Source organism: Epinephelus lanceolatus, chromosome 5 (assembly GCF_041903045.1).
Source record: "Epinephelus lanceolatus isolate andai-2023 chromosome 5, ASM4190304v1, whole genome shotgun sequence".
Taxonomy (NCBI): domain Eukaryota; kingdom Metazoa; phylum Chordata; class Actinopteri; order Perciformes; family Serranidae; genus Epinephelus; species Epinephelus lanceolatus.
In genome coordinates this window covers 32669029-32691658 of record NC_135738.1, presented here as the reverse complement: position 1 = coordinate 32691658, position 22630 = coordinate 32669029, and the positions used below count along the sequence as shown (strand labels likewise).

Below are 22630 nucleotides of genomic sequence, written 5' to 3'. Positions count from 1 at the left end.
TCCATAGAGGAAAATGAGTGCTGCTGCTGCTGCACTGATTCAACCCACAAGCCTGCTGTCAACAGCTAAATGAAAATGAAAGAGAAACTGAGACAAACTCTGAGAGGCAACACATGGCTGATAAACAGGGAAGTACTGTAACACAGTGGTAAGGGAGTACACCACCGCACTTCAGAATATGAAAGCAGCAAGTCAGGTTATTCTGAAAAGTTATAACTGTTAAATCCATTGCCAATAACACCAAACCCTCCACAGTGAGAGCACCAACATGTCAATTTGCAATGTAAAATATGTTTAACCATTCTTGATTTTACTTTTTCATTACTAAAATATGGCGTATAATTAAAAAACAACACCAATTATAAATGACAAAAATATGGCGAACATTCTGTCAGCTTTGGCAACCAAAAGCTGATGGCTGGTTTCCAGCTCTACAACTTGTCAGGCCGCATTTCCCAGAGTGCACTGACTGGCTCATCATCTTTCCAAAGAAACATCCATGCCACCCAAAACTAACAAGTTGAGCTGGCATATTCATAACACAAAGAAGCTTCTGTTAGTTCAGAATCCTCTGCCCTCTTTCCTCTGTCTCGCCACTTGAAAACGCAAACCCGGAGCACGCACGACCGTAATGAGTTCACCCAATTGGTCCTGACAGGTTTGGTCCACGAAGCTGCAGCGGTTTTCTGCTCTGTCCAAACAGTGAACACTGAGGTCTTGCTTCTTTGTCCTTCATAAACAACAGAGCAACACAACCAGCGCTTAATTCCCCTCTATTTAGGGACAAATGGCCTCCTTCATTGGGTCCAGGGAGAACAGAGGGACCACACAGCCCCTTCTTCTTACAATGGACAAAGGCACTGCCCCCGGACCAGCCAACTTGTGTCATAACCTTATCGAAACGAGCCAGTGCTTCTTGTCAGAGAATAAGGCCACCGAGATGGAGAGGCCCGGTGAAGAGGAGTAGCCTTCTCCTCTTCCTTACTGAAAAGGGCAAACTATAGCATCCCTGTTGGATATGGGGGACAGGGGAGTTTTTGTTTCTAATGGCTTGGGGTTCTCTGCTTACACGTTGTGCCCCCTCTCATCCACAGCGCTGTTAATCCCATTAATATGAAGAGGGCCAAGAGCCTGAGAGTGGCCACGGCTTAAGAGCCATCAGCCAGCATTAGCCCTCGAAATCCAAACCCTTGTCTAGACCCATTAACAACTTAGCTCGGCAGAGTCAAATCATTTGAAACCCGCGTCTAATGATGGGAGCATAACCTATAGCCCGCATTCACCCGTCAAAACACTGTTGTCAGGAATGCGCGGACCTGACACACCAGATGCGCCCTGTTATTTGATTATAAATCCCACTAATCTCATGCTGTTGGTCAAACAGCACATTTGATCCATCATTTTTGACTTAGTGTATTCCTTGGCTGCTTTAATGCCTTTCACGCATTATTGAGTAGCTGTGCTGAACGGCTGCCATGCAATACTGACCATGTGAGGGATTTACTTATTGGATGATTCAGTCCGGTATTAAACATTATTCCCATTTAAGGTGATTATTATCGTGTGTGTGTAGGTCTGTCTGTGTGCAGTATACTGTATGTGTGTGTGCTACTATAACCACATGATGTATTAGGAGAGATAATCTGTTGGCTTTTAATTAAATAGCCAGGCAAGGAGCACTGAGAATACCCAAATAGGACTAAGGTTAACGTCTTGTGCAGTGCAGCAGAGACAATCTCTAATGCCTCGGTCCACCAATAGGCAGCTAACATCTACATATGGCTACATTTCTCATTCCACAGCATACCAGTCTGGTGATTATAAAGCATTAAAGCCTGATTAATGCAGCTTTGAAGCAGCTTGCCTTGGCTGGGCTGGAGCACAGCGAGGGCTTTCAAGAGATGATGGCCATGGTGACTGCTCATGAGCAGCTTTCAATCACACAGTGAGAACAGTGACCGAGTATCACTCATGACAATCAACTGAAGCAAGCAATCAGGCGAGTGATTCAGCTCTCTACAACCTGCCACACCTATTTAGTTTCATCATCATCATCATCAGATAGCAGTTTGTTCTGGCAATCAAAGGGAGTTACCTTCAGCTCCACGCTGTGTAATCAACTCGTCAAGCCATCACAGGTAGTTAAGACTCAGGTGTGTATCAAGTTTCTCAAGAGTCTAGACATCATCTGGACCTGGAGGTTCAGGTTTTCTGTGGCGTCAAAGGAGCACGTTGGCTGTGTAAAGTGTCAGTCAGGATTACTGTGAGTGAAAAACTTGGACTGCTGCTCAGAGGTGCACCACAACCTGCTACTGTTCACACACTAATCAGATGTGGGCACTTAACAGTTGAAAAAGTAGAGTCCATGGCCATAGTGGCTCTAAAAGGCTATACTTAAAGGGGCAAAAAGCGAAATCGTTTCACGGCTAGGTTTGCTGTTGTGAACTGCCTGTAGACCAAAACAAAGTGTTTCATGAGCCACACCTCCCTCTACCTCTGCTCTCCAACACCGCCCACCCCCCACTTGCCTCATTACCTATCTGCGTGTGTAGCTGAGCACCGCAGCACCTCCACGGACTATTACATCCAGACGGTCCCGGTTTTTCTTCCGCAGGCTTCACTTCACTCAGCTGCCCGATATACCCGCTGCTTCTTCCCACTTTAACCTGAATAACAAACCAGGGTGCGGTGCTCCGGTTGGATCCAAACGGAGAGCCGGGGCTAGCTGGGAAGCTAGCGGAGGCTAACTGGCTGTGCTTCCCTCTGGTCATGCTGCAGCTAACGCTCCGCTAGCCACTCCCAGCTAACTCCTGTTTGTTATTCAGGTTAAAGTGGGTAGAAGCAGCGGGTCTGTCGGGCAGCTGAGTGTAGTGGAGCCTGAGGAGGAAGCACCGGTCAGCCCTAGCAGGTGGCAGCCGACTAGTGCTACCTGCTAACGCTAACGTTCCTACTCTTCTACGTGAGCCCGCCAGGCACGGGCTCACGGGCTTGTGAGTTAGCACTAGTCAGCTGCCACCGGCTACTGGAGTAACTTACAGCTATGGAGCGCTTCTACCAGCTCTTCTAGTTATTACATTACATGTATGCCATCACTCACTGGCTGTAGCCTTTTATAGGGAGGGAGGGCCAAAGGCTTCGAGAGGAGGAAGGAGGCAGCGATTCACATGAACATACATGAACGTGCAGCCGGACCGGCTTGTAAACAATGGGCTGGAGATCAACACAGAGAGAGAGTGTGTAAGGTCATGCTATACTCCAGAAGAAATTACACCTCTAGTTCTTCACTTAGTGATTTTTTTTTTCCACCTAGGTGGAAGGAAGTTCAGGAGGTGGTCAGGCGTGCAAAGGCTTCTTCGGCCCCAGGGCCTAATGGAGTCCCCTACCGGGTTTATAAAAGTGCGCCTGATACCCTTAAATTTTTGTGGAAACAGCTAAGAATAGTTTGGGAAAAACAAATTATACCAAGAGCATGGCGTAGGGCAGGGGGTGTCCTCATTCCTAAGGAGAAGGAGTCTGTGGACCTTAGCCAGTTCCGGATGATTTCTCTCTTGAATGTGGAGGGGAAGATTTTCTTTAGTGTAGTAGCGCAGAGACTAGCTAGCTACTTAGAAAGGAATAGCTTAATAGATACCATGGTGCAGAAGGCAGGAATACCAGGTTTTTCAGGGTGTTTAGAGCATACTAGCATGATCTGGCACCAGATTCAGGCAGCGAAGATTAACAAAAGGGACCTACATGTAATATTTTTAGATCTTGCAAATGCGTTTGGTTCAGTACCGCACAGCCTCATTTGGAGTGCGTTTGACTACTTCAGAGTGCCACAGGTAGTTGTTAACTTAGTGAAAGCATATTTTCAGGATATTAGGTTGTGTCTAAGTACAGCAGGTTTCACAACAGGTTGGCAGAGGCTAGAAATAGGCATCATGGCAGGGTGTACAATTTCTCCATTAGCATTTACTATGGCAATGGAAGTAATCATCAGGGCTTCTAAGTGGGTGGTAGGTGGGGAGAGACGGCAGAATGGGTTGCATCTTCCACCAGTTAGGGCTTACATGGACGACATGACACTGGTGACCACAACAATGCCATGTACAAAGAGGCTACTAGAGAAGGTAAATAAGAACCTCAAGTGGGCCAGCATGAAAATCAAGCCTAGTAAATCTAGAAGCATCTCGATATGTAGAGGGAAGTTAAGTGATAGGAAGTTTGTCATAGATGATGAGGACATCCCAACAATTAGGGAAAAGTCAGTAAAGAGCTTAGGTAGGTGGTACAATGTAGAGTTGAATGATAAGGAACAGGTGGTGAAATTTAGAAAAGATGTGGCTGAAGGATTGGATAGAATAGATAAATCAGAACTTCCAGGAAAGTTGAAGTTGTGGTGTTTGCAATTTGGGCTATATCCTAGGTTAATGTGGCCATTGTCAGTTTATGAAATTCCAATATCTGTTGTGGAGAGAATGGAAAGGTCGGTTAGCTCCTACATTAGGAAGTGGTTGGGCGCTCCTAGGTGCCTAAGTAGTGTTGCATTGTATGGAAAAGGGATACTTCAGCTGCCAGTATCTAGTTTAACAGAGGAATTTAAATGTACCAAGGTCAGGACAGAGCTCTTGTTATCTGGGAGTAAGGACGTGGTAGTTAGGAGTGTGGTTCCAAATCCAACCAAGGGGAGGAAGTGGAACCCAAGATCGGCAGTTCAGGAGGCAGAGGCAGCTCTTAGACATGCAGAGATTGTAGGTAATGTTCAGTTTGGCCGGGGAGGCCTGGGGCTTGGCTCAGGTAAACCGGTATGGAATACAGCAGGCCTCAAAGATAAAAGAAAGTTGGTTGTAGAACAGATACGCAGACAGGAAGAGATAGTAAGGGGTGCAAAGGTAGTGGCCCAGGCTAAACAGGGACAGTGGTTGAATTGGGAAAGTGTAGAGAAGAGGAAGCTTAGTTGGAGGGACCTGTGGAGTATGGAGGAGAATCGTATTAGATTCCTGGTAGGGGCTACATACGATGTGTTACCAACCCCCCAGAACCTAAAACTGTGGGTAAATGAGGACCCATCATGCCCATTGTGTTCACGTACCGCAACTTTAAAGCATATTTTGTCAGGCTGTAAAGTTGGCTTGTCACAAGGCCGATATACATGGCGACATAATCAGGTGTTGAAATGTTTAGCTGCAGGCATCGAAGGGAAACGAAGACAGGTGAATTCAGAAGGTGTTAAGGATAGGGGCTTAGTAATTCAGTTTGTCCGTGAGGGAGAGAAATACAGAAGGGATAAGTTAGTGAGGAGGCAAGGGTGTGGCCGCCTAGAAGGTGCTTGTGATTGGGAAATGCAAGTAGATTTAGGGGGAAAGCCTGTTGTTCCTCAGGAAATAGTCTGTACCAGGCAGAGGCCTGACTTAGTGTTGTGGTCAGTGAGTCAACAGATAGTTTATTTCATTGAGCTGACAGTTCCTTGGGAAGACTCAGTGGAAGAAGCCTATGAAAGAAAAAAGCTTAGATATGCAGACTTAGGAGCAGAAGCTGAGCAGCGAGGATGGAAGACTAGGATTTGTCCAGTGGAAGTGGGGTGTAGGGGATTCATAGCAAGATCAACTGTCTCACTCCTGGGGGAACTCGGAGTGCGGGGACATAATTTGAGGAAGACAGTGAGGGAAATGTCAGATGAAGCAATTAAATGCAGCCAGTTTATCTATTACAGAAGAAATAATGTCAGCTGGGGGCCAGCAGGGGGAACTACTAAGCAGGGCACATAATTCCTTGAGATCAGGTGGAGAGATCCACTTCCTGTCAGGAGAAATCCAGGAAGAGGAAGTATTTAAGTGTGGGAGTGGCCTATTGGAATCCATTTTGTTTGAGGCCATGCGGCAAGGTGAGTGTGCTTGCTGATCCTGTAAGTCCAGTTAGCTCCTTTAACTTTAGCTTATATTGTAGTTATGCTATGTAGTGTGTGAAATAGAGTATGGTGAATGTGACAGGAAAGCTAGTATCAGCATTGCTTCTGCCTGGAGCTCGCATGTATGGAGCCTGGGTTTGGTTGAAGATGGCAGTGCTGTTTGGGCTGAGAAAGCCATGTGTAAGTAAGAAGGAAATCCAGGAAGAGGAAGGTTATTTAAGTGTGGGAGTGGCCTATTTGAATCCATTTTGTTTGAGACCATGCTGCAAAGTGAGTGTGTTTGCTGATCCTGTGAGTTCATTTATCTCCTTTAACTTTAGCTTACATTGTAGTTATGCTATGTAGCGTGTGAAATAGAGTATGGTGAATGTGCTAGTAAAGGTAGTATCAGCATTGCTTCTGCCTGGAGCTCGCATAAACGGAGCCTGGGCTTGGTTGAAGTTGGCAGTGCTGTTTGGGCTGAGATCACTGTCCAGCCTCCTGGAGGTGTCATTGTTGTGAGGGCTCGTCCTGGGGAGGTAGACTGTACAGCCTAACCCGGCGGGGGAGTGTGATAGCCTAACAAGGCTTCCTTCCCTGGGTCTACCTCCTCTGTGGTAGTATAGGTAAGGTAAAGGAGGTTGTTCGGTTAGTGTGGGGAGCAGTGAGACCTGGCATTAGGGGAGTGTCTCTGGGATGCCAGAGATCACTGTCTAGCCTCCTGGAGGTGTCGTGGGACTAACTAGACGAAACACCGGTGAAAGGAGGTTCCCACCCGATGACCCCAAAGACATGTTAGTTATCACTGCTCACGGGTCTGTATAGTTAAGCCTTGCCATAATAGCTTATCGTAGGGCTTAGGAGGATTATTCACTGAGTGCTGATCCCTTTTTTTTTTGTTTTTTATTAGAGCACAAACTTCTTGTGTTTATCTGAATTTTAATTCCTTCAATCTAGAAATGATGAATTTCGCTTATTGCTCCTTTAAGTAAAGGGTGCTTTCAGCTACATGCAAATCTCACAATGACAATAACATGCTGAAATTAAACAAGTGTAATATTATAATAAGTGTCAATAGTTTTGCAGGAGTTTGGCCATAAACCAAAGTTTTGAGGAAACTGGAATTTTTGACTGGAACTGACCTTTTCTCACTAGAGAAACTGGCTGTAGCTTTTAGAGACAGAGAAAAAGTCAGGGGATAACCAAAGTAATTAGGATTCATCCTCTGGGGACCATGAATGTACTTAGAAAGTTTAATGGCAGCCCATCAGATAGCTGGTGGGATATTTTAGTCTGGACCAATGACTGCATATAAAAATGGACAACACATCTCCATCTTCTTCCACATTACAAAAATGAAGCCAGAATATCCCAGATACGGCCGCTGCCATCTTGCGCTGGCGATGTCATTTGGAGCCAGAATCTGCCCAGTAGTTCCCGTCCAACCAATCAGGAGCAGCGCCACTGATCACAGGCACCCTGACTAGCACAAACAGCTGTCAATCATGACATCGTACCTTTTTTTTATAGCATCAAATAACTAATTAAAACCAAACTTATCAGAAAAATGACCACCTGAACATACTGCGTGATATGAATTCCTTTAATGAATATTTGAGAACTTTTCCTTTGGAGGGGGCGGGGGTTATGACCTTTACTGCAGCCTGTGGGGGGTGATCTAAATGTTTTGGCTCCACTTTGGGGGAGCTGTTATGTTGTCCATCTTTATCTTTGACTCTATGCAGTTTAGACCCAAGTGGTGGACTGACTAACTGACATCCACAGAGCCATGTGGCTAGCATGGCTAAACTTATTAGCGCAATAACAATCACTGTTTAGGCTGACATGCATTGGCCTTGTTTTTAATCTTGTAGCTGGGATAATAGACTTTAATTTTTGTGTTTTAGTGAAGTAGTATGCTTGATTGAGGAACCACAAGATCCAGGTAGTGCCTTTTCCTGTGGTTTTTTATGTCTATTTATCTTTGGCATTTCTGTACTGTAATTATTTATAGGCTGACGTATTGGTCTCACCAAATTCCAGAAAGTGATGCAAAATATTTCTTTAGTTTCTTGTGGAAAAAAGGCTTTTCAAACTTTTCATTGTAAGAGCAGTGAGGGAGCTGCTGGAAGGAGAAAGTTCACTCAAGCCTACCACAGATCACACAGTGGAAGCTGCCGTCCCATTCAGGGCCACACAGCAGTCCGAGCAGCTTATCTAACTGTTTTGACAGTCACTGAGAAACCTGGTGACCCAGAATGGAAAGGTAGGTAAAAGGAAGTCCACAGTTAGGCAACAGGATTGCAGTGTTCTGCTGCGATGTGTGCATTTCCCCACGTTTTACATGTTAGGAAGTGCACCAATAAAACACTTTCTCGAATTTAATCGCTGTTGCACATTTTCCAAATATGCAGGTATTTCAGATTTTTCCTTTCTGCCCTCACCACAGGGAATGCACTACAAAGTCCAGCGTTTTTAAAACGAACTTTAGGAGCTGAAATTCAATAACCAAGATACAGTATAATGAAGTCTTATTCTGGGCCTGATGACAGTGAGGGAGAAAAGGGAGCATCATATCTAGTCAGCTGTTTCCTATTGACCTAAATATGAACTCAGTCCGTCCAAGGCTCCGAGGCTTCAAGTGATTCTGTAGGGTTTTGCGGGCGGGGGAAGCAACTCACAAACATATCAGAACCCCTCATTAATGGTATTTTTAGAAACAAATGAATTTCTGCCAGGACAGCTTATCTTGCAATTGTGGCGAGGGTGAAAATACAATTTCTACCCTCATCGGCTATCTGTTGGAAAATGAGAGCTTAGGAAAATGGAGATCCAATCTATCTGTGGTCAGACACTGAGCTGATGTTTCCGGGCTGGTGTAGCTCAAGTAAAGAGGGCCACAGTATCGGCACATCCTAATGCGAGATTCATCCATTTGTGTGCAATGACTAGATGGCAGGAGATTAGTTACTGTTTCAGTGACGCTCTGGCATTGTGAGAGAAAAATGAGAAAAAGAATTGGAATGAAAAGAACGAAAATAACTTTTTACTTTTACAAGTTTGTTGACAGCTACTGTGTCTGGAATGTGAACAGTCTAGAGTTGGAGCACGGTAACTGTGTATAATCTGTAAACGTTGGTCAGAAATCACAAACACTGTCTTCCCCTCATCTGAGAAAATCTATCAGAGAAAGTGTGGGGCCAACAAGATTGGGCAGGATGCCTCCCACATATCTCCTTCCTCTCCTGCCAACAGATTGTACTCCCTGGTGATTTGAGGGAGGAAACGCAGGAACATCATAGTTTCCTCTCCTCCAGACAACACATCCATTGCACAATGAAAATAGCCAGTACCACAATTGTCATCAGTGATTTTTATCTTTTGTTTGAATTTTTATTTGTCATTTATCTGCAAAAACTGATTTTATTGACCAGAGACACTCTACTTACAGTGTCACCTTTAAAATTGCTATAGCCTTGAGAGTGTAAATCTAATATTCCAGCCTGGTCTCACTGCCAGCGCGTAAAAATACACCACTTGGGCAGTAGCTCTGGCGCCATTATTGTAATGTTTACCATCTGTTTACCCCAATACATTGTCGACTCCAATGTAAACCTATCCATGTCATTATTAGACATTCAGTGGACGTAGTTTAAAAGCATGAAAGTTCACTCAAGGTGGGCGGGAGTGGATGGGTCCAACAAAGATCGGACTCTGACCCAAGAGACTGGAGTTCAAGACCAACAAACATGTTATGGTGTTTGTGCCATTATAGCCATGTGTTTTTTTTATAGCAACACACAACTGCCTTTTCGAGTCGAGTGTTTCTTAGCGACATCTGTGATCTTTTCCTAAACATAACCAAGTAGTTCTGTAGCCTAAACCTAACCACAGACCCCGTTTGTGCCACAAGAAGTCGAGTGCTTCTTAGCAATATCCACAGTCTTTTCCTAATCATAACTAAGTAGTTTTGTTGCATAAACCTATCCACCAACCGCTAACGTGAGTCACCTCAATTGACTAACATCAGCCACGATCTATGCCAAACCGCAGATCCCTACTTATCACCGACCCTTCTGTATCAAGATACAATGCAAAAGGCTGCCCTGGCTTTGTTCAGTAACATTGGGGCTTCTGCCCAAGCAGCAAAATATGACAAGTATGGATGAGGTAACGGTGATATTCATTCTCCTTTCAGCTCTGTTTTGTCCTACATCAACTCTCGAAGGGAAAATGTGATCCTTTAGCTGCTAAATGTGACCTTATGTTCCCTAGCTAGTTGCTAAATTTATTTGTCTGCTGTTTGGTGCTGAGAAAGTAGAATAAAAGGCGCTTTTAGAGCTTTTATGCTGAAAACAGATGCTTGTTGTGTCCGCAAAACACTATGAGAGCAGTCAGAGTGAAGCAAAATGATAAATTTGGAACCTTAAAACCAAAACAATTAGCTGAAAGATGCTATAAAGCCAATGCCCAGTGGATTCGTAACTATAAGCAACTCCTTTTATATTACTTATAACCATCTGATCCACAGTTACTCTAAAAATATTGATTTTCGGCACAAAATACAATAATATGACCACATGTGCTTTTTTCATGAGGCCATCTTCACTGACTCTGTTACGTGCTGTCTGTGCCATTGGGCACTTTGATGTCTCCATCCTGGCAACTACAGGCAAACACAACATCCTCCATTTGAATCCACTTCAAACCTTCCCCTTCAAACTGCAGAAGGGAGAAAAACCCTAAACTGCTTACCAAACGGGACCATCTGGAGGCAGTCGTTGGATGATGGGAGCTGGAGGACTGAAAGGCTTTGGGGGGTTGTTTAAGGGAAGGCAGACAGAAAAAGAGAGAGAGAGAGAGGGAGAACTGAGCAGCTACGTCTACCAAACCATGTCGTGAGTCCCTCTCTGCAGGCAGGACGGTAATTACAGGGAGCAGACAGAGAGAGCCTGACTGGGAAAAAAAGCGGAGATACTCAAACTGCTGGGTTGCCGCCCTTGAGCCCTCAACATAACCGCAACCAGCCCATCCTGCAGTATAGGCCATGAGAGTAGGGTTCCAGATCAGTGCGCTGACATACAGAGCCAAGGAGGAGGCAGCCAAGGGCACAGACGGCGGCACAGCCTACGTCAGGCCAGGTAGGTCAACACAGGCTGGCTTCCACCTCACAAGGACCACACAGAGCCTTCAGAATGTTAACACAGGCATATAAGACTCGAAATTGAGCTGTGTTTGCCTGTGCATCTCTGAGGAAACTGCCTACAATACATGATAAATAAATAAATAAATAAAATTACGCACAAAAACCCACCAAAAATAAATGAATAAAGATTCACTACTGTTTTTTTCCGTAACCCGGTTGGTATGATCATTAAACAACATGAGTCATTGCCCAAAGCACTGTGTGGCTTCTTTGCCTTCATCGACTCCAGAGCTCACATCAAACTGCATCAGCGTGAAACGTTCGGTTCTGCCCCCCCCCCCCCCCCCATCCCGACTTCTCTAATAAAGCTTTCAGGGCATGGAGCAGAGCAGCGTCTCGCCTTTACCAACTGTCTGAACATTATAAATCATCGGCCATGCCCAGGGAGGCAGCGTCCTTCAGTGTGACCCACAACCTTCACACATCCTCACACAGTCAAACATCACACCAGGGCAGAAAAATGAGCTGGGTGCAGTTCATCACATCCGTCAAGCTCCTGACAGGGAACGATAATCCATAAAACCAGTGTGTGGGGAGGCTGAATATACCTTGAAAACAGCTCAATGTTTTCAGCTGTTAAATGGAGAGAGTGGCTGCTTTTTTGACTTCACTGCTAGTGTGTTCACCTTGTTTAACCTGTGGCATAGTGAGGCTGACACCCTCTGGTCGGCTGATCGATTGGTTGGTCAAAATGCTTTTGTGCGACCGAATTCTCATTGGTCCGACAATCACTGTTGTTACTTTCATAAAGCTGTGTCCACCAAAGCTTTTTAGCTTAAATGCCAGGCGCTCTTCCAAAACAACGCCCAGTTGGGAGCAATCGAGTGCTTTGGAGATGCAGCATTTTTTTCAGCTGAGATGCATCTGGTTGCTACCTGTGAACTCAAAAATGCTGGCACAAGGTAGAGTACTTGCTCTGACCCTTCACTAAATCAGTGATTCTCAGCCATGGATGTATAAAGAAAAAAGGATACAGCATTGGAGGCGGGGCCCCGTTCATTCCTATGGAAGCTGCTCAGTGGTGCATGAAGCCAAAAACCATCACTTCAATACTTTGTGGCCCGTAGACCAAGCACACTAGAGACTTCCGCCAACCAAGCCAGCTGCTTCCGCTTTAACGCTTTGCTTTGCTATGTCATTTCATGGGGGTTTTGACGCTAAAAAAATGTATCAGTTGATTTACCAACATCACTTTCACATTTTAAGTCAATGGTAATCATCCAATGGATGTGATTACGCTGTATGGCCACTATGAAGATTGGCTTCAAAGCCCAGTGCACCTCCTCAACCAGAGGTCCGGGAGCTCCAGGGGTCCTCAAGGAAGTTCCGGGGTGTCCCCAGAAAAATGGGCAATAGTTTATTTTCAGTGTTTAATTCACTATAGAAGTGAGATCAATGTGGATAAGAGTCATAAGAGGGGCTATTCTAATAATAGGTTTCACATCCCTTTACTGTTATCTCCTCCTGACAACCATAGAATTCTGGTCGTATCTGACCACCAAAGTCTTTTCAGATGTTTTATGAAATCTTATAAAATGGAGATCCATGACCTAATGTATATTAATTTAGGGGTCCTTGAAATGAAATAGGTTGAGAATTTTTGCTTTAGATGAAGGAAAGGCTGATGCACGTATGGAGAGAGGACGGACCCGCCTATCTGTGCTATAAGTACTAATTTTTCCTTGGGCATGTCACAGTTGGTCTTTGTGGTGTCTATCCCACCCCTCTTCTACATTGGATGAAAGTGACAAGAGCAGTTATTTACCAAAAGTTAAACCTTTTTCATCTTTTGGCAACCAGAAGAAAAAAAAAAACAAACGTGTGGGATAGACACTTCACTCCTTGTCACACTGTTGGCATTTGTACCATGTAAATATGCAGAACTCAAAAACTATGATGGCTTTAGGAAAAGAAAAGTTTTAGTAGAAACAAAGCTACCAGGTATTTTTTAAACAGTAGCTGACTAAGATTTTCTTTGGTTGAGTACAGCCCTTTGGCACAGAACCCGTGGCAAACATTTTGCCACCTGCAATCAAGCTAATACCATGTGAATGCATTCACCAGACTTTGCTCTTATACCGCAGGCTCCTAGCGTGCAGGCTTACAGCAAGTCACACAAAATTGCACCAGTAATTCTCCTCTGACATTTATCTGGGCTCTACCATTCCTTCACTCAGCCCTAACTGTAGATTACAGCAGCAGCAGAGATATGAACTACATGACGTATGATTCCCATTTTCCAGTGCAGGTGTCAAAGCTGTGTATGTGTTAATGATGAGTGCGTCCAGGGGAGGGAGAGGAAATGCTCCCCAGGGTGATTTGGCACTGTGGAGCAGGCCACTCTTCTAGACTGTCGTTTTTATCGAGGGAGGGGCCATGACTGACTGCATGGTCAAAGACTGCATGCATGGGATTATGTTTTTACAGCCTGGAGGATAACATTTCGTAAAACACACATGTAAACCGTTTCTTCCCTTTTACTGTGACCTCCTGATGGTCTTGGTTACTATGTAGGGAATGCATAAAGTTTGCTCAAATTATTGTGTAACCAGTCAGCTCAGTGATAAGAAGTAGGCTGTGACTGAGAGTTTTTTGTTTTTCTCGGACACTGCCTTCACCATGATAAGAATATATAGAGAGAAAGCAACACATCATTACGTATTCCACCGCCGTACGAGACTACCAGCCAATTGATTAAAAACCCTCAGGTGTTTTTCATGCCAGCTTTGTAGCTCCTAGACATTTTACATGCACCCATACACACGCCACAATTTTGGATCCTAACTTTTAATCACTTGCTGAGTTAAGTCAATGCATTAGTTTCACAGCCAGAAGCAAAGAAGTAGCACAATCTGTCTTCTCACAGAGAGAAATCAATGTTCCACTGTGACAAAATATCCATATTTAATTCCTCTGCAACTATTTCTCATAAACATTCAATGGAAGCCACAGAGTTTTCTTTTTCTTTTAGATACACAACAAATAAAACATCAAATACGGATCTTTCTTTAGAGCTAGGGATGTCAATTGTTTGGCCTAACCGTTTATCAATTGAAAAATGTTATGCGTGTCTGTCTATTGGTCAAGTTTGCCTCAGTTTAACGCACTGCACACCACCAGGGTCTGGTGGGCGCTAATGTTAGCTAGCAGCACTACTCATTTGATGATTACTGCTTATAACACCGTCCTGACCCAAAAGCATTGCTATGGAAACAAGGTGGCCATCCTCCGGTCTCCCCCAACGTTGCTGCAGTCTAAGCGGCCCAATTCTGAGCTGCACATCCCCTTTAACATTGTTCACTACTGTTAGCTCTGTCACTGCTATTAGCAGCATTAGCACTGCTAGTGGTGCTAACATAGTAAACAGTGCTAAAGGGATTTTTCCATTGGGTTTTGGGTTATTAAAGAAAATATGCTCTGTCAACTCTGAAAAAAGCTAACGTTAGGCTAAAACCAAACTACACCATGGACGGTCGCATAATGTCGCCAGTCATTTAACCAATCATTTAACCACTTATTAGCAACCACCTTTTTTAAAACACCTAAAAGCTTCAAAATTCAAGAGGGAGTGCTTACTGATGTATTTTATTTTGTAGGAAAAAAAATGTGTTAACAACAGTCCACTGACCCATTGACTTAGAGACGAGGGAACCGGGAGTGCAAAAATGCTAACTTATTTCCGGGTTTTAGGACTCATTCTTCCACCACTACATGAAGCTGCTTAATCAGCGGGGCCACCTGGTGGGAGGTTGGAGGGTGGGCACAATGTTTCCACAGCAATGCTGTCCTACGCCCCACCACTGGGACAACATTGCTAGCGGTAATCGCCAAATCGGCAGCGCCACTAACTAGCTCCCACCTAGCTAGCCTGGCTGGTGCACAGTGCAGAGCAGCCAAGGCTGACGTTAGCGAACTAGTAGAGACTAGATGGAAGGCAGAGGGTTAACACATCTAATGAGCTGTCAGCAAAGCCAACAGAAAATAAAATAAAAGGCAAGACATTTTCATCACAGAACATTAACATTTCCCCACCTCTACATGGATAGCACTTTGAAATGTAGCGCTAAAGCTTACTTAGTCAATGAAGTGCCGGACCAAAAAGAAAGGCCTCTCGAATTTCACATAATTTTGCATTTTCTTCTTAAAATTAAATGGTTAGTTACCAGTTAATGAGTGTCGGGCTATTGAAAGCAAAATTAACAGAAAGTGACATCCCTATTTTGAGCACAAGACCTCACATTCTGAAATGCTGATGGCCTTTGAGTTTAAGAAAAAAACATTATTTGAATGATTCATAAATTACTGTCAGACTTACAGTTAAAATAAATCCTACCCAAGAGCTGCAGGGTGTTGGGTAATGGCAAGCTCGCAGTTTGATTTATCGTCATTCACACATTCAGCATTTTCCATCATGACAGCTTCTTTACCATCACCGAGTCACATCAGCTTCTTTTCTGCTCCAGCAAAGCATTAGCATTAGTTAGATCACTCTCTGTGTCCAGGGCTGTTTTTCCTGAGCAAAATTACATATCTCTGTCGCACCCACCCTTCCTCTATCTCCCTCCTTCCCCCCGGCTCAGCCCAGGGGGACAGGAGACGGCTGCTAATTGCGAGCCAGAACCAAACGCATGGTGTTAAAAACAGATAACGCTGGATGACAGATAGCCTGCAATAAAAATCATGTCAGACACACAATACGTCAGAGAAAATCTTACAATAAAAAAATCCCCAGCCACGATTGGAGAACTCTGTCAATCTGTTTCACAAGAAGCCTGAAATAACTTGGATCAAAACTCGCATGGTAATAAATAACATTATGTTAACATCTCCTCACAGAATATCAGGGTTGGGCTTTCTGTCTTACATTAAAACTTGGAGGCTGGAGGCTCCACGCAGCAGCAGCTGACTCTGCAGCAGCAGCAGCAGTGGTAGGTAGCCTCTCACCTCTGCACAGCATTGCCACTCCCTGACAGGTTTATGGACACAGAACACCATCTTTCTTGCACGTGAGTTTGCTGGAATCACCTGACCATAACACAAAGTGCAGAGCGACTCTACCACACACAAAGAACTTCAGCGAAAAAGGCCTTTGGGGATGTGTTGAAGCAAGAAGTGTTCTCCACACACGGCTAAGTTGTAGAGGAAATACACCACCAGTTGCTATGGAGGGTGTTAATGTAGTGTTTGTTCAGTAAGCTGTGTCCTCTGGGTGTGTTTTAAAAGCTGCACCTGTTTAACAAACTGCCGGGGCAAAGCACACAGAGGATTACGAACTGCACAATAGTGTGGTGAAAACAGGTGTATTCCTTGTATCTATAAATATGAGCTCATTATGAGTAATCCTTAAAGCAAGCAGCAACACAGCGGTGGCAGGGAAACGATGGCTCTGACCTACATCAAGGCATGGATGGTGCATAAATGAGCCCGAGGCACTGACAACCATCCAGCCATCAAATATCAAACGGCCAGCTATGAGTAATGCATTACCCCCGCAGTTACAGCAGCAGCGGCTGAAGCCATGCACTAACTGATGGTCTCGAGTGGAGGAGGAGGAGGATGACAACTTACTGCCTATTTTTAAGTAAATTAATAATAAAATACTTTGCTCAAAGTTTCAGCAGGCTGCACACTCGCAGCAGTTGGGCGAAGGGACTTCTGCTGTGAGGTGAGGAGACATATTCCTCCTCTAGAGATCAATTATTTCCTCGGCTCAACTCAAGACTTAGAGCAAGTCCAGAGTCTGGAGACTGCAACACTTTGCTCTGAGGCACAGTGCCTATTTACTGCTGCTTTCACTGCTCATCCTATTAAGAACTGCAGGAAGATATTACTGAGAGAATGCTGCAGGAATGTCACTGGAAATGTGAAGATACTGTATGATCATGATGTCTCAACACACACACAAGTGTCTGCAGGAATGAAGCAGTGATTTCCAACTTGCTGACACACTGTAAGACACTACAGATAAACAAGGATAAACACAGCTGCAGTTCGATCACTCTCCAGTAACAAACTCTATTGATAAATTGACACTTTCCTGAAGGCAGGCTGGTTGTGTTAATTGAAAAGTCCACGAGTTGCTGCTGCAATAAAACGCTGCTCACTCAGAGTTACGGCAACATCATGAATGAAGCCTATCATCATTCATGTGCTGTTGCGTGGAGCTGATAAGGTCCAGGTGAGGACACACAGTGGGGACAGTGACGTTAGTAAAATGGGGCTGGATGTCATTCATTCACTCAAGTACCTGTCATCGTAGCAGAAATCGGCGCCCAGAGTGTTGACATACAGGACCAGAGCCACGGCGCCGCACAGCAATTCTGCAAACATTTCTCTGCCCCTCACACACGTAGAGAAATTATTAAAAAAATAAGAAAAAAATAATAAAAGAGACAAAGATGTAAAGCGAGACAGAGAAAAGCAGCGAATCCCGATCTGTTCCCTCTCAGTCCCCGTCTTTGTCAGGATGTCTCTGCGAAAACAAGTCCGTCTCTCCCCCCATCATCCTCGGCGAAGTGCACAAAGTGGATAATCCATAGGTGGCTTTCTCTCTAACCCATGTTGGGTCCGAGCTGCGGAGCTTTTTATCCTGCGGGGAGTTGGGGCAGAAAATAAAACACGAGCAGCGTTTGGTGAATCTGTGACAGCACGCCTTCCCGACACGGAGGAGGATCAGCTCTCTGATGCTCAGCGGCCGCTGCTGGGTAAACGTCGGGAGGGAGAGCGCTGTCAAGGCCGCCATTTTGATATACACAACTTCCGGTTGGCTTTTCAAAATGAAGCTCGCTGATTAAAGTTGCATTTTATCAGCAAAACTTGTGTCAAATTGAATAAGAGGAATTGTGATATTAGGACGCTTTCTTGCAGTTTCATTAAAAATATCTTACAATCTTATTAGGACAGAAAAAAGAAAAAGTAATGCGTCACTAGCATATTTTATGCAATGATGTAGACTATATTTCACATTACTTACCACTGAACATAATTCTGCCTTTTGTACAGAAATACACAATGTTGCCGCCCATTTTAAAACACCGAATAATCCATTTCTGCTTTATCTAATTTTTTTAAACTAATTTAATATGTTGTTACATGCTAATCTCACCCAAAACAGCGATTAAAAAATATATATAAAATAAAGATTAATCATAGAAATGTATCTTTATTACAGTTTCCACACAAAGTCACGTTTCTAATACTTAATTTTCAATTTTTAATCGTTCCTATGCTTTAACACTGATTTAAATTTACTCCACTTCCGCTCCTGCTCGTGCTGTCTCTGTGCAATTGACGCAGTCGTGATCCAAACGCATGTGGTTAGGAGATCTCCCGCGCATGCGCACTGCCTCTCCTCCGGAGCTGGGGATAAATCACACTACATGATGCTGAGACCCGTTGGTAAGGGTCATTTACTACCACTAACAGTAGTCCATAATATGGAGGTGGTCCTCAGAGTGACGTTCAGGGACATTTAGGAGTTATTCAGGTGGGTCCTATGAATTCTCCGAACATAATCATGAATATTAAATTCCATTTGATTGTTATTTCATTCCTCAGGGGTTCCCACCTTAATGAATGTATTATTATTCCAGCAGAGGTGCCACTCTCCTCCTCTACCAACAGCAGCGTGGAGTACCTGATGGTAGAGACTATTAAGTATCTGTTCATGCTTAATTAGGATGCATAATAATTAAACCCTGAAGCTGTATAAAGTGAAGCAGCATTGATGTAAAATCATTTAGTGTGTTGTGAATGATTTTAGTGAATCCCAGAATTTTTATTCTGATGCTGATCTGGCTTCGATAATCTAAACATAAATGATCACAGCTGCAGAAAACAGTGGCTATAAAAGGAACATTATGTGTGCTTTGACTTCTGTTCAGTGAAAAAAAGGGAAAGGGATGGTGTGCTTTTACTAGAGATCATAGTTTTGTAAGTGAACTACTGTCAGTCAGCTGACTAGATCCTGTCTGAGCGGAGACCGCTTTGATCAAAAAGACTGGTTGTCTCATTAAATCATAAACGGAAAAAAAGTTTTCCTTCAGCTGATGTGAAGAATCTGTGACATGTTCATCACACTGGCTACTAAAAGTCTTGTCAGTGTCATTTCCAGTAATTGCTTCCTATTGCTTTAGGTTTTATCAGGCTTTGAAAAAAAATGACTGCACACAGTATAGCTGGCCCCACGGTGACCAGTAGAGGGCTCACCGTGCATGATGTCTGTGGGGAGAACTACTCAGTCATTATTTCAGTCTGTGTTGAACAACTAAGTGCATTATCCTTAATTAAAATTGCATCAATTATCCAATTATGAGCTTATTGTTCCAAAGTGACCCATTTAAAACAGTAAGAGTGAAATAATACAACGAGAGGTAACTTCAGTGTCTGGTTATTATTATACTTTCCTAGATTGGATCTTGTGTCATCAATTTCAGACTGAACAACATGCTTTAATTTCCAAAAACAATATGCAGCATATTAGATTCAAAGCCTTCCACCCTTCATGGCTGTTAAAATGTTCTTGGACTCACCTTCACAGAGGATATTTTACACAGCAAGTAAGAGACGAGCAGCAAGGAGAGGAGGAAAAAAGAATAATTGTGAAAGTGCTCCGCAGACAAAGCATGAAGCCTTGCCCACAGCATATTGATTCAGGGTTGTTTCAATAGACAGACCCCATCTGTCGACGCAGACTTCAATGTAGCCTTTCACAGGACAGCAGCAGGACACTACCATGTAACACATTTCAGGAATTAATTAGAGTGATCACAGCAACCGGCACAAGGTTTTTGCTTCTGGTCTACAACTCGCCAAGGACTGATTAAATATCCAAACATGGATGTTCCGACTGTGTTTTCACATCAGGCTCAGAGCATGTGAACATGTGTTTGAATGCCTCACTGTTCTCTACAAAAGGATAATTTAATTGCTTGTGCTTTATTTTCCACAACTGGCAGCAGTGGCAAGTAATTTACTCCAGTGCTGCACTCAAGCACAATTTTGAGGTACTTTACTAGAGATAGAAATGTTCAGTTGATGCCACTTTGTGCTTCTACTCCACTACATTTCTGAGGGAAATGTACTTTTTACCCAACACATTCATTTACCAGATATTATTACATGGATGTAACAGGCCTACTGTGCACAGGCCAAGAGACAAAAAGTTTCAGGGGGCCTTCACCTGCAAAATGTCACTTGAGGAGACACATACCAACCAGGAAGAGTCACAAAATGACCCCAAAGAAACATAAAATGACTACAAAGAGACACATAAAGACCAGACAGAGAAACAAAATGACTACAAAGAGATGCGAAACAACCACAAATAGGACGCAGCAACAGAGTGCCCAGCTGCATTCTCGCTGAGTCGCCAATAAAGTGTTGTTCATGTACTCATTACCACGGTTATGTCACCACAGGCTTGTGTGTGTCTGCTACCTGCCACAGAGAACTAATAAACGTCATTAAAAGTTCGTGTTTGGACATAAAGTATATGCTTGTGACTCCGTTTTAACATTACATTTCACTGCCCCATATGCAGCACAATATACAGAAAGCTAGCATAGCATGGCGTCAGCTAACTAAGCTAAATAACAGTACCATGGCTAAAAACAAACCATATGATTGGCTGATGCTTCACTGTGTCATTGGAGTGCTTAAAAAATTGTGGCCAGCTCAACTTTTGTTTGTAGCGTGTCACGTCCGTCAGCAGCGTCAAGTCAAGCGTCAGTTTGTGGCTTTATGTCACTGGCTTTTATTGAAAATGAGATGTAGTCTGATGCTGTGTCTCTCATAGTGTGAAAGAAGCAAAAGAGACAAATAACTTCAACAGAAAGATGCAAATGGCTGCAAAGAGCCAAAAAAAATGACCACAAAGAGACACATAACGACTACAGAGAGATGCCAGACGACCACAAAAAGACACAAAAAACAGGGAGATGGGTAAACATTACAAAGAGATGCAAAACAACAAAAAGACATAAACAATAATATAGTCTGAAGCCATTTTTACACAGAGATCCCACGAAAGGCCTCCTTTGGATTTTTACAGAGAACTTAATGAGGGTGGCATCATTCCGCCCCAGTGTGTGACTATAAACTGCTTAGTGGCTTTATAGAATCACAAGAGGCATGGCGAACATGACATGTAACACAGCAGCGCGGGCCTCATAGTGTGACATAAAACATATGCATCGGCAGCAGTTTCTAAACAACAACAATGGCATCAACATGGCAATAACAATTATTTACCTTCCCTGTAATATGGTGACTGATCTCGTCCTCTGCTCAGAGGGTAAGGAGCTCCTGAATCCCATTGTTTTCCCAATGAGCAGAAATGTACTGTTCTTCTTTTTTGAGTTAGCCGCTAACTGCTAACAGCTACTTTCAAATCTCCCACATAGGGTGCACGCATAACACGTCATCAAAATGTTACACCCATCTTGCCCATGGTCACATCCAGCAAGCTCTCCTTTTTATACAGACACTGTTTCAGTGTTCTTAAAGACCAGACCAATCTGTCCACTGTTTCACAATCATACCTTAAATACAGAACATCAAGGCACCATAATGGTGCGATATTCCAGGCTGTGTAAAAGGGGCTTGCGTGTCTTGCTTAAATATAAAACATGAATACTTCTTACACCACTGACCCCTGGATCATGTGGGGAAGGGAATCATGTTTACATTATTTACCATTTCTACAGCAATGCAGTGAAATATTGTTAAGATTAAAATGCTATTTATATGATATCAAATTTAATGTATTTAAAGTATTTATATTGGAACCCCTGTGTGAGGGCATCACTGTGGCTGTACATTATGAAGATAAGTTCTCAGCTTCACACATGTAAAGTGTCCACTAAAGTGAAAACACGTGTAAGTGTGTGTGGGTGAAGGAGAGAAAAGAGGGGGTGCTGCGGGGTGCTTCAGCCTGATGTGTGTGACAGAGGAAGACCTCCCTGAATGTCTTTGGATCCTGGATGGTTTGAAAGAATTACAGGGACACTGCTTTGGCTGTTAGATAATTACAGGTTCAGACCCACGTCTGAGGGCCAAATCACTTCTGCATGGAAAAAAAAAGAAACGAAGAAGAAACGCAAGTGTGGTAAAATAGAAAGTGATGCTTAACGCAGGCTCTCTTAAGTATGGCTTCGCACGAAGCCAAGAGGCTTAATCGACTTTGTGGGTGTTTTGGAGGGACTGACATTCAGCAGAATATCAAGCAAGATGTGATGTGTGATCTGGATCCCTTCACACTTCTGCTTTTCAACCTGTACTCCCAAACTCTCCGGCAATCAGGAAAAACACGAGATCATTAGTTTGAGGCTGCGAATACTCATCTCGACACAGCTTAGTCAGCAGTAAACCATCATCAGCAAATTGCTTTTCACTTCAGAGTTGATGGCGCAGTCGGAGAGAACGTAACGCTGACGGACAGATCAAGTGGAGGCGGAAGAAGCATGTGTCTGTCAAACAGGACGCAGTGGCATTTCCATTAATATAATTTGTCTCTTTTTCATTAGGGAGTTAGCAAGTCTATCCATGTGGCAGGT

At 43.7% G+C, this 22630-nt stretch overlaps 1 protein-coding gene across 1 annotated transcript in view; it reads right to left on the bottom strand.

Annotated features, from left to right (window-relative positions):
• The window catches only part of tmtc2b (transmembrane O-mannosyltransferase targeting cadherins 2b), a 129785-nt gene extending 112019 nt beyond the window's left edge, over positions 1-17766 (bottom strand). The window contains exon 1 of the mRNA XM_078168095.1: positions 17323-17766. Within this exon, the coding sequence (XP_078024221.1) occupies positions 17323-17405 (83 nt within the window). The 5' untranslated portion in view covers positions 17406-17766. The remainder of the gene's footprint in view (positions 1-17322) is intronic.
• Positions 17767-22630: the final 4864 nt, after the last annotated feature.